The sequence below is a fragment of the Lactuca virosa genome, chromosome 4, assembly GCF_052849685.1.
Source record: "Lactuca virosa cultivar CGN04683 chromosome 4, Lactuca_virosa_CGN04683_v6, whole genome shotgun sequence".
Classification (NCBI taxonomy): Eukaryota; Viridiplantae; Streptophyta; class Magnoliopsida; order Asterales; family Asteraceae; genus Lactuca; species Lactuca virosa.
Window position 1 is genome coordinate 220252680 of NC_136429.1, and position 12653 is coordinate 220265332.

Below are 12653 nucleotides of genomic sequence, written 5' to 3' on the forward strand. Positions count from 1 at the left end.
TACACATCACATCCTCTTTTCTCATTTTTTAAAATTATCCATTTCAAAAAACTTGTGAAAATTATCAGATCTTTAGTTTGAGTTCGGAATCACACAACTGTTTATCCAAATCCCTCAAACTAGGGATCTAATACCAACTTGTAACGCCCCAAATTCCATAATAAAATTTTCATTTAAAATAGAATAAACACTGATTATTAAAGTTACATTTAAGTCAACCAATTGTTCATAAGCCATAATTCAAAATTAGAGTTATAAGGAAGATAATGTGGAATCTCAAATCATAAAACTGTTGATGTGTGTACAGTCTCGCCTTCACAATCCGATAAGTATCTGAAAAACATTTTAATCCAAAAATGTAAGCATAAGCTTTGTGAGTTCCTCAAAATATCACATACATCACATCATAAAAATCAGCTATGTGTTATCAACAACCTTCGGACTATCATCAGTCCTAAACATTACCTACATCACAACAATATAAACATCTATGGGTTATCATCAACCCTGGGACTCTCAACAGTCCTATGGGCTCACCAAAGCCCTATGGGTTATCAGCAACCATGTGGGTTATCAGCAACCTAATGGACTATCAACAGTCCTGGAGTTATCAACAACTCAGATACATATATAACAACAATTAGAAAATAAGACTCAACTAGTCTAGCATGTACACCATTATGACATAGGTAATTTAGTCATAAGACTCACCTAAACGAAGAGCTGAAATCCACTACTCAAAGTCTCATAGAATCAGCTACATGAACCTCTTATACCAATCACAAGGTAAACCTCATATTATATCTCAACACCTCTCAAAGTTTGACCAAAAGTCAAACTGGTCAAAAATTCAATGGTCAATGGTCAAAGTCAACAACCCAAAGTCAACACATCTGATCACCACGTTGTGGTCATGCACCTGCCATGACATGGAAATTCCTAGACAAACAGTCACAAAGAATCCACTCGTCACAACGTGGTAAGCAGGTTGCCACGTTGTGGGAACTGTCCAGAAACCACTTAACAGATTAAGCCCTTAATCCATTAAGCCACATACCCATCTCTTCCATAATACTTCCAAATGTCCACAAGCTTCATGAAAACCATTGCTTTATGGACATGGATTTCTAATGCATGCTTGCACTTGGTTAGGTCAACATGGTGAAAATGAGGTCAAAATCTCATGCATGGAACCAAAACTCAACCAAACTTCAGATCTAGCACACCAAACCTTATAGGGACCCTAAGGATCTATAAAGTTTCCAACTTTATGGAATCCAAGAACTTAAACTACCCAAAAAATGAAGAACAAAGCATAAAATCCTAGATTTAGAAGCATGTCACATAAAAGTTGGAACTTGAGGACTTACAATGGTCCAAAATATATGCTCCAAGGTGGTGAGGGAACTTGCTTGCTGTATCTATGCACAAAGAACACCTTCTTCTTCACCAAGGAATCAAATCAACACCAAAAGCTCACAAATGGATGAAAGAGGAGAGGGGGCTCAAAGTGGTGAAAGGGAGGCTAGGGATTCATTTAGGAAGGTTGGAGGCTGAAGAAGATGCATAAAACTTGATGTTATGAGCTTTAAATACGAAATAAACCCTAAAAGATAATGGGCTTGGGCTGCCACAACCACCACGCCGTGGCACACTACTTGCCACATCATGGTGCTCACTAAAAACCCGCGATCATAAAAAGTCATGCCACGTCCTGGGTATCTATATAACACGTTGTGGAAAATAATGTTCCTCAAAAACCAAACCTTAACTCCTTCAGGTCACCACTGATCCATCCTACAAAACTGGTGTTACTGAATGTCAAATTCCCTTTTCTAAACACAAATAAGTTTTGAATTCGGGAAGTGCAGACTAGTTCATGATATATGAAGTGCGTAGGCAAATCGATGATCGTTATCTTCCTGAAGGGAATGTGCTACCAGATGGAATAAATACATTCCTATGAAACTTAATATACTTAATTGGCGAATCCGATAAAAAAGACTCCCTACTTGGATTAATCTTGATGGAAAAGGATTGGATATTCCTTCTGTTGTTTGCGTTGTTAGTGACTTGGAAATTGAAGATAATATGCGCTTTTTCCTTTCTTTTTCAAGTGGTGATCGACATATGAAGATTCGTGGGGAGATGGTGTGCGATTACCATTAATTCGATTTTAGAGATTTAAGATTTCTTCCACTGGATTGACTCGGTCCCTCTTTCCAACATGAAGCGAGCAACCTTGGATGCTATCATCACGATTATGTGGTAGCTGATGTGAAATTTTCAAAACAGGATTTTGTTCAATGACCAGTCTGTTAGAAAGGATTCGTTGATTGATAGATTGATCGACCATTCCTATATGTGGTTTGTGAACAGGGATAGGCATATTCACATTAGTAGAGTCTCATGGATGTTAAATTATGTTTTGTCTATTCTTATGTAACTTTTCTATAATTTCTTGTTAGCTTTTTGTGAACTGTCTTTTTATAAAATCTTTTAGCCATTCGAAAAAAATATGTATTAGTTATATTATAACCGTATTTTTCATTAAATATCCAACTTTAAAATGAGTGTGGAGATGTGAAGTGCACAGTCAGATAAGCTAATGTGATCTCGGGAACACGAGGGTCTAGGGATCGCTTTAATTACCAAGTGATTGTTCGTTGTATATATTCATGATTTTTGGTTCTTGCAGATATACTTATTGATTTGTTGGAAAAAAAAATTATATCTTAATCGTGCATGAAGAATATGGTTATAATATAATACAATTATAATATAATTAATACATATTTAGTTTGTTATGTATAAATTTAGTGTATGTTAATTTGATTATCTTCTCTATTGTCTCAACTAGATATTTTAACTATTAACCACATTTATTATGCATTTATATGAAATTTTTATGTTTCCAAAATAAAACTATTATTATTTAGTGAAACGTTTATATTCCATTTATTTTCTTACATATACTTCTTGATTTCCATTATATCCATTCGAAATTTATTTACATTCGTCAATAACTACATAAAGAATATGGTCCAACATAAATAATACTTTCGTCAATAACTACATAAATAATATGGTCCATCAAAAGTGAACAAACTGAAGAAAAAAAAAAGATGATCAATTTTGGACAAAAAAGTCGAGTGTCAAAATTGAAAAAAAAAATTAAAACTTAGTGTCAAAATTGAAAAAAAATGAAAATTTAGTGTCTTTTGTGACATTTTTATTTATTTATTTATTTATTTTGACAAATCAAAATGTCACGTCATAAAAAATAACATGTCAGAATACCATGTCAGTAAGCAAGCAATCGATTGACCGGTCAAGTGGTCAGAACTATAACAAATTGAAATAACAATGTCCAATTCATGAAAAAAATAATGCAATTTCAAAATCGAATTTTAATGTAAAATTAATTACTTTTGTGGAAATTACCAAAAGTAAATTGGTCAATTCACCAATGAATTACAAAATGATTCCATTTTTTCCTAAATTTATATTTGCAAATCTACTCCATTTTAACAAACCGGGAGATAGAAATAAACGTATTTTATACACATTTACTCAAACAACTACATTCGTACTAGAAAAACATGAAAAACGTTAAAATGACAACATCTTGAACATACATGAAAAACGCTAAAATGACGGCATCTTGAGCTGTTTGCGGGTTCACGTAGTGACCTATTAAATCGTGTAATCATCATATATAATATATTTACGGTCATTAGAAATATTAAGTAGTGATTATTTGATTTCGAAGCCGTTATACTTGCACAAAACGATCATAAAAACCTTTTGATGGTTTTCGTCTTCTCCTAGGTTCCAATTTTCAAGTCAAACTCGCAAAGACGTTCCAAAGAAAATTCGTAAACATGTCACCATTATTCTTTTCCATTTCACGGGTCATTTTCTTTAAATTTATGAAAGATGATTATTTTCTAACAATGCATGGTTGGCATTTTCTTATTATTTTACTCATTAACCCATTAATAAATGACAAAAACATCTTATAAATCATTATAATTAGACTCAAGATAGATGTCAAAACTCATTGTCGACTTGAAAGTGTTCCTAAACGTTACGTGAGCGAAAGAAAGCAAGTGGCTGAGAGTTTATGCCAACGCATGGCTGAGTCACGTGCGTCCCCACCTATCAAAAAAATCTTAAACCTCGGCCCGGTTCATTTTTCAACGGCTACCGCTTGCCAACAATCCTAGAATCCCTCCCAACTCTACACCTATCAACATTTTGATTATTTTCTCCTTTTTTTCGTATTTAAAACCCAAAATTCAAAATCAATTAATAAAAGAAACAAAATATTGTTTTTTCAAATGAAGGAGTGGCAAGAGTTTGGGTTTTCAGGGAAGGACTTGGAGACCCTGAATTCTCAGGGAAGGACTTTCCGGCATGTTATAAATACCCTCGTTTTTTCTTCACAATTTGCCACCCATCTTTCTTCTCTTTATCTTCACACCACCATTAAATACTGTCTTTCACTTTTTAACAAGTTTCCACTCTAAAAATGACGATCATTGTGGATCAACCCCAATTTGGTAACGATTGATTCTTTTCTTTTTTCCGCTTTATTTACAATCTTGACAAGTTTTGATAAATGATGTTAAAATGGATTCTTTTGTTTAGATCGGTTTCTTGAATTAATGCTTCTTGCTATCGAGTTTTGGTATGATCACAAATTCTTCTTGGAATTAAATATATTTTGATTATTGATATTATGTTTTTTTACGAGTTTTGAAGATGTTGATCTTATGTTATACTAAGAAATTTTGATAATAAAATTACACTTTTTTTTTTTTTGTTAATTATTAAAAGTATGAAACCACGAAAATGGTATCCAATTTTGCTTGGATGTTGATTATACTTTCATAAATTTTGGGATTTATCTTAACTTTTTTGTTAATAAATCAATTTTCAAGATGAGGTTTTCTTGATTTTATTGGTGTATTTTAAATTTAATTAATTAATTACTTTTCTTGAGAACAGAGAACGAAGATAAAGTGCAGATCCCAAAGAACGGGGAGAAATCAGAACTGGTGTTGGATGGTGGATTTTGTGTTCCCGATGCTAACACTTTTGGCCACAATTTTAGGTCTTTTTCTTTTTATGCCACTTATATTTCATTATTTCTACTGGAATAAAGGACTTTATGTTTGATTTGTTTGGATTAAATAAAACAATAATGAATTTAGAATAAATCCCATTACCGTTCATAACAAAGAAGGGATTTTGATCAAATTTCTAGGTTCCTAGAGAAAAACTAAAATTGTCAAAAAAAAAAAAAAAAAAAATTACTGGATTTTGGAGTCTATATGATTCTATATAGGCGTTGTGACATTTATTAAATAAGACATGACTTCTTCTAGGTAAATATTAATTAATATGTTGTTATATAGGGATTACGATGTAGAGAGTGAAAGACAAAAGAGCGTGGAAGACTTTTACCGGGTCAATCACATCAACCAAACGGTTGATTTTGTAAGTATCATTTTATTTCAAGGCTAAAAATATATTGTTAATTTTAGTAAACTAAATCCAATTACGTAATTTTCAACTATATTTTTAACTATATGGATCTATATATAGGTGAAAAGGATGAGACATGAGTATGAAAAACTAGACAAAGTCGAACTGAGCATCTGGGAATGTTGTGAACTGTTGAATGAGATAGTCGATGAGAGTGATCCAGACTTAGATGAACCTCAAATCGAGCACTTATTACAGACCGCTGAGGCTATAAGAACAGACTATCCAAACCAAGATTGGCTTCATTTGACTGCTTTGATCCATGGTATTTTTCAGTAAAAAATAAAAAATAATAAAAAATAAAAAGTTGCTATAAGTTTATGTTGATATATGAATTTATATGTAACTCAAAATTCGTGTTTTATAGATCTTGGAAAGGTTCTACTTCATCCTAGTTTTGGAGAACTTCCTCAATGGGCTGTTGTTGGTGACACGTTTCCTGTTGGGTGTGCTTTTGACAAATCAATTGTTCACAACAAGGTTTAGTTTCAAATGAACTAATGGATATATTATTTTTATTTTGATTATATATTTATATCTTTGTGGTTCTTTGAATTTTTGGTTAATTTGATTTGAGTTTTGGTTTTGTAAACAGTACTTTGTGGATAATCCAGACTACAATAATCCTATTTACAATTCGAAACATGGAATTTACTCACAGGGATGTGGACTTGAGAATGTTATGATGTCATGGGGGCATGATGATTACATGTATTTGGTACATAGTAATAGTCTACAATTCATAATTTTCGTCCATATTGTGTTGGGCCTCACTATGTCATTTTTTTATAACACTTTGATTGTTTATGTTTCTTTTTTTTTAGGTGGCAAAAGAGAACAGGACCACTCTTCCATCGGCTGGGCTTTTCGTCATAACATATCATTCCTTCTATGGTAATCATTGTTTTCTTTTTTAACTTAATAAGTTTAAAGAAGTTATGTATTTAATACGAACAGCCATATATTATTGTTTCATTTTAAGTTATGTGGACATATTTACTTGATGAGTCAAAGCCAAAAGAATGACTTATTATATACTTACACCATCCATTTACCTTCTTATTTTGTCTCTTACCTACTCACATGATAAAATTAGTAACTATTATGAAAAAAAAAATATAAAATATAAGGGTAAAATAGTTATTTAGTATCATTATGATAATTTATTCGGTACACAAAAAAGGGACATGCATCATTATTCATTTAACCGTTTTATCCATATTGAACTTAATACTAAAAAAACAGCCTTAAAGACTTTTTATAATTTGAAAATTGAAACTCTTAGTAAACATTCCCTATTTACTGATCTTTTTTTTTTTTTTTTTTAAATTGTTTTGTAACAATAGCACTGCATCGATCTGGAGCATATAAGCACTTGATGAATGAAGAAGATGCCGAGAATCTAAAGTGGCTTCAAATATTCAAGTAAGTCTTTTGTTTTCATAATAATTTTCCCAATTTCATCTTTAAAATCTGTGAGGTTCTTTTGGTCAACTACACTCCTCATTTGCTTATTTACTTTATGTTTGCATGTATATATAGTAAGTACGACTTATATAGCAAGAGTAAAGTTCGGGTGGACGTTGAAAAAGTGAAACCATACTATCAGTCTCTCATTAACAAGGTGAGAATATAGTTACAACAAAAGTTTGTGAAATTAACCAAAGTATTTGGCAATGCTTATTTTTAAAAATGTCTTGACTGCAGTATTTTCCTGCAAAGCTCAAGTGGTGAGGAGATAATGAAGAGCTTAATTGTGTTGGCTAATTAGAGTATCATGAATAGAAATAAGTAATTTCTCATTTCAGAGCAGAAAATAATATCAGAATGATAGGATATAAGTACAACAAATGTTTGTTTCATTATATGTTGATTTGTTGTCAGCCGTGTCTCTTTCTTTCCTTTTTTTGTATTATCATGTGGTTAATGTAAGGGTTTGGTGTTGTTATGATTTGCTTTTATCATAACCAAAGAAATTGATTGTATAACTATCTTTTGTTTTGTCAATTTAAATAGATCAACATGGACTATAATTCGTCTTGTTTCTGTCCTTTTAGGGTCCATATATATTTCAGTTTTCAAGTTGAAATTGAAATTGAACAAAAATCAACAACCTTTTATATGATGGGCGAAAATGCTACCAATCTTGATCATGATCAACTAATGGATCTTCATATGTCAAATAGACGGTAGATGAGTTCTCTAAGCAATACGTTTATGTCCAATATAGTAATGAAGACTTTCGTGAGTGTGGTTCGAAATTTTGGACATTTTGGTGAGCATGTACAGTCAAATCCAAGTGAACCATGTGACAAGGAGGTTATGTTATCATCAATTTTTATTGAAATCAATTATGGTCAATCGGATCGAATAATGAAACAAAAAACAAAGGCAAAGTTTTTTTTTTTTTTTTTTTTTTTTTTTTTTTTTTTTTTGTCATTGATGAATTTGCAAGCATGAAGAAACTATAAAAGAATAAGCCGGTAGTTATTTTCCTTTATCCCACCAACGTGGGTGAAGAAACCTAAAAGTGGGTTTATAAGTTTTTTCACTTGTTAATTAAGAGGATGTTTTGGCTTTGCTTTTTAAATGACTTTTTTGGGACTTTTGGCTTTTTTAAAAAGTCAAAAGTTTAAAAAGTTGTTTGGTAATTTGGAAAGATCTTTTAAATTATCTTTTTTAGTAGAAGAAAAATGAGGGGTTTAAGAAGTCACGAATATGTAACTTTTAGCAACTTTTGCCTTTTTTCCCTTTGCCCTTCAAAAGTTTAAACAAACACATTTTAAAACTTATCTTTTGGAAAAAGACATTAATCAAAAAGTTCTTTTATAAAAAGGATTTTTTAGTTTAAAAAGCTATCCCAAACACCTCCTAAGCCTTCAAAGTCTTCATTGGAAGTCAAGAGATAGCCAAACCCACATGCAAGCGCCAAGCGGAAGACACGAGTTTGTGAAATGACTTAATTTGGGTCGAGTTGGTTGGACCGACCCAATCAACGTGTTGACGGACATTGACTTTATGGATAAGGAAACATAATATTTCAAAAGCCTCCAGAAAATAATGGATAAACTCCAGGTTGAATCGTTTGAGATACCAGATAATGACATCACCATATTCGAAATTTGAATTGGCACATGGCAGAGTGACTGAACGTCGTCATCAAATATTTTTTTAGGATTCAGTAAAATTTGGACCTATAAGGTCCAATTTATTCCACACCTCAAAATCTTCATTTGCTCTCCTCTATTTGCCTCTGTGAACCACAAAATCCATGTTCTTTTGCTTTTTGAGTAATCACTTTGCATTTATCACTTCTTCCATAGTTGTTGGAACGAAGGATATTTTGCATCAAATCTCCAATTTTACACTAAAGCTTACATTCTTAGACCAACATAAAAACATTTAAGGACAATAGCTTCTTTAGTGCAGTCTTTTAGCCGTTAAGATCAGCAAACTAAAGGTTGGTATTAATTTACTGTTATGTTTTTTGATTCGACCGACAACATGAATTATCTTTTCTTGTACTGAACATGTTTTGTTATGAACATGAATATATCTGATTACATGTTATAATTAAATGGTGTTTTTGATTTAGTATAACATTTAAAATCCCGTTACTTACACCGAGCGTATCATGGTGTGAAGATGGAATATATGTTGATATAAATTTTTTTTAATTTAATGGTATGCTTGTTTGTCCACTGCATATATATCTGAGTTGAATGTTTGGAGTCCTTTTAATTACATTGAATTTATTTGGTTGTGAAGAAGGAATATATATTGGTATAAATGATAATTTAATGGTCTTCTTGGATGACTAGAATGTTTGAATTTTTTTTCAAAGCACCGAACATATATTTGTTGTGAGCGTTGTTGATGAAATTCTTGACTAAGTGGAATGTTTCATCTCTCTTTAGCAACACCAAATATATTTAGTTTCGAAGACGAGATATATGTTGCTAAAAGTTATTATTTAATGGTTTACTTAGTTGAGTAAAATATTTGAAGTTCTTTTCGCAACACCGAACATATATTTGTTGAGAGGGTCATTATTAATATTTATGTTTTAGTAGAATATTGCAAGTGGCTTTACTTGCACCCAATATACTCGAGTACACGTAATATATGTTGGTATAAACTATCATTTATTCACCAAATATATTTTGTTGATACCACTGAATATATGTTGTTATAAATTATCATATAATGTTATTGTTTGTTAGGTAAAATATTTTATCATTTAATGGAAGGGAAATGATCACCGTAAAAACATTAAGAAAAAAATAGTGTATGTATTACGGAATTCGTCACCGAACATCTTGATTACAACCTAAAAAACCAAAAAAAATTCCTAAACATGATACATATATTTTTCGAGAACAAATTAATGATATTTTAATTTTAGTTGAATGTTGCAAGTTGATTTACTTGTAGCAAATATACTCTAATGCAAGTACTTATATACATTGTTAGAAATTATCCTTTATTTGTATGTTTGGTTGAGAGAATATTTGAACTCCCCTTACGTTCACCGAACATATTTTGTTGTTACTACTGAATATATATTGTTATAAATTATCATATAATGGTATTATTTGTTAGGTAAAAACTTTTATCATTTAATGGGAGGGGAATGATCACCCACAAAAATATTAAGAAAAGAAAAACAGTGTCTGCATTATTGAATTCCTCATCGGATATATTGTTTACAACCTTAAAAAAACAAAAACACAAAAAAACCCTTAAGTAGGATAACTGTCATTTTATGTTAAAAATATCATCCAAAAAGGAAAAGTTTTAGAAATGTATTTGAAACAACATTAGACCCTAATATTAAATGTTTTCTAAACATGTATATCATCTTTATCTTGTTTCTTATTTTCTTATCAAGGTGTTCAAGTAACATTGCGTTAAAGAGTTGTAAACCATATTTAGAAATTGACTAAGAAAGATAAAGATGTACGTTGATTCAGTGGTAGGACAGGTCAAAATCTTTTACCACTATCAGTAACGCCATATTTTCTTCAAAATTTTTCATGTCCTCATTGAATAACTCCATAACAAAATGTTTTTCGTTCAGATGTCTCTAAAGATCTTTGTATTATGACTCAAGGATAAGTAGCTTTTTAGTGTAATTTGATTTATCGATAGAAGGAAGAAGCCATTTGAGATATAATTGTGGTGTAAATTATTATGAAGAGGATGAAAATAGGTTTGATACTTATTGGTTTATTATACGATGAAAATATATTTACTTCTTTTGGGTTCATAATAGATTACTTTATATTTGAATAATGGAGTTGCTATGATGTATATTCATGTCCAAAAAAGACTTCTTAACCATCTTTTGGAATTCCAATGCATATTGTAATTAAGTGTTGAAACCTTGTCGCCAAAATAGTATAATCATTTACTATGTAGAGGTCTATAAGAGCTATGTATTTAAGGTCATACAAATTAATGATCTATGTTTTGTCTATTCTCTATAAAAAAACAAATATTGTTGAATCTGTTTCCGTCAATATAATTCAATTATAAACACTTTGAAGCTAATTGAATAGCCAAATCACATAATGATCATCATTATGAAATCAAGTTTCACACTTTATTATTTAATTTGCAATCCTTTAATCGAACATCAATCGAAGAAACATATAAGATATGCATAATTCATATTCATCAATATACACATTGTGTAACAATTGGATTTTGGTATGTTCCTTATTTCCCCTTTATATTTATTTTTTTGCAATTTGGCCCTTGGAGTAGTACGTGGGGCGTACCACATGGTACACTTAGCGTACTAAGGAGAGAAGTGACCGCGGGTGCGAGGCCTCGTACGTTGGGCGTACAAGGATTACGCTTAGCATACTCGGAGATTATGAAACCCTAATTTTAGGGTGTTGTACCCTATATAAAGACCATAAGTCCCTAGGGCTGACCTCTTTACCAACCCCCATATATTCTAAACCCTAAAATCGACCTTTAGCCTCTATTGTTGTGCTTTTGAGCTTTTGTGAAGAACTTGGTGCTTGTTTTGCTTATTTTGAAGAGATTGAAAAAGGTGGAAGGTGCATAGCTTGGTGGGAAGCTTTGAGATCCAGAATCATCACTCATTTTGCAAGCCTTTGAGGTATCAAGTTCATACCTTGGCTTTTGAATGCATATATCTCTTTATGTCTTGATTTTCATGCTTTTGGTCCCTTTTTAGGTTGGTTAATGAGTTAAGACGTTTGAATGGCTTCTTGTTTTAGATCTGAGCTTATTAGGAGTTTCTTAAGCATAAAGTTGCAAACTTTATGGGGTATTTGGTCTCATGCATGTAATAAGTCATATATCAATTCCTTTTGGATTTAAGATCTTTATTTAGCCATGCATGAATGTAAAGTTAGCAACTTTACGTGATAATCCAACTCAAGGAAGTAAGATCTACGTTTTGGAGCAATGTGTTAATGGATTAAGGGTTAAAAATGAGATATGGCTGAATGGATGAGTACGTTGGGCGTACAAGCTCGTACGTGTCGCGTACAATACCTAAAGTGTGTACGCTTAGCGTATAGGTGAGTACGCCCCACGTACTCAGTCAGTGATATTTGGACATTTTGGGCTTCGGTTTGGGCCATTCTTTTGGGCTCAGATGCTTAGGTCTTGTTGGGCCATCTGAGTGCAAGTGTGTTAGACTAAGAATGTCTTTGGGCCTTGGAGTAAGGCTCATGTAAGGGCATGTATGGGCCTTGGATGATTATTTTGGTCTTTGGGCCTTTCGGGTTGTAGGTTTGGGCCTTAGTCTTGGACCAAACTAGGTGTGACACCCGTCAAATTTTGGTCAACAAAGGTCAACAAAAGTCAATTGTACGTATATTAGGTCAAAAAGGCGAAATGTGATTCTCGTAACATCCCTAATGTATTATTGAATATTATAATACTACATGCACTATTTTGAATAAATTATCGAATAAACGCTTTAATTTCAAACAATAAACTACAGTAAACTCGCAATTTGATAAAACACACAAATATTGTCAGGTATTGCGTAATATTCATGACACGAGGTTTACGTGTTCACAAAGCCATAAACATGTTGCAAACATCATATGATC

The 12653-nt window shown here is 31.9% G+C and overlaps 1 protein-coding gene across 2 annotated transcripts; it reads left to right on the plus strand.

Annotated features, from left to right (window-relative positions):
• Positions 1-4238: 4238 nt before the first annotated feature.
• On the plus strand, positions 4239-7504 carry LOC145108016 (inositol oxygenase 1-like). 2 transcript variants are annotated; one of them, XM_079044998.1, is made up of 10 exons: positions 4239-4565; positions 5014-5119; positions 5424-5505; positions 5614-5818; positions 5921-6033; positions 6149-6271; positions 6378-6447; positions 6900-6978; positions 7096-7177; positions 7261-7504. In XM_079044998.1, the coding sequence occupies exons 1-10, from the start codon at positions 4535-4537 to the stop codon at positions 7285-7287; spliced, it is 918 nt and encodes a 305-aa protein (XP_078901124.1). In that variant the 5' UTR covers positions 4239-4534; the 3' UTR covers positions 7288-7504. The 2 variants fall into 2 exon arrangements, with proteins under 2 accessions (XP_078901124.1, XP_078901125.1); XM_079044999.1 differs by lacking the exon at positions 4239-4565 and adding an exon at positions 4674-4693.
• Positions 7505-12653: the final 5149 nt, after the last annotated feature.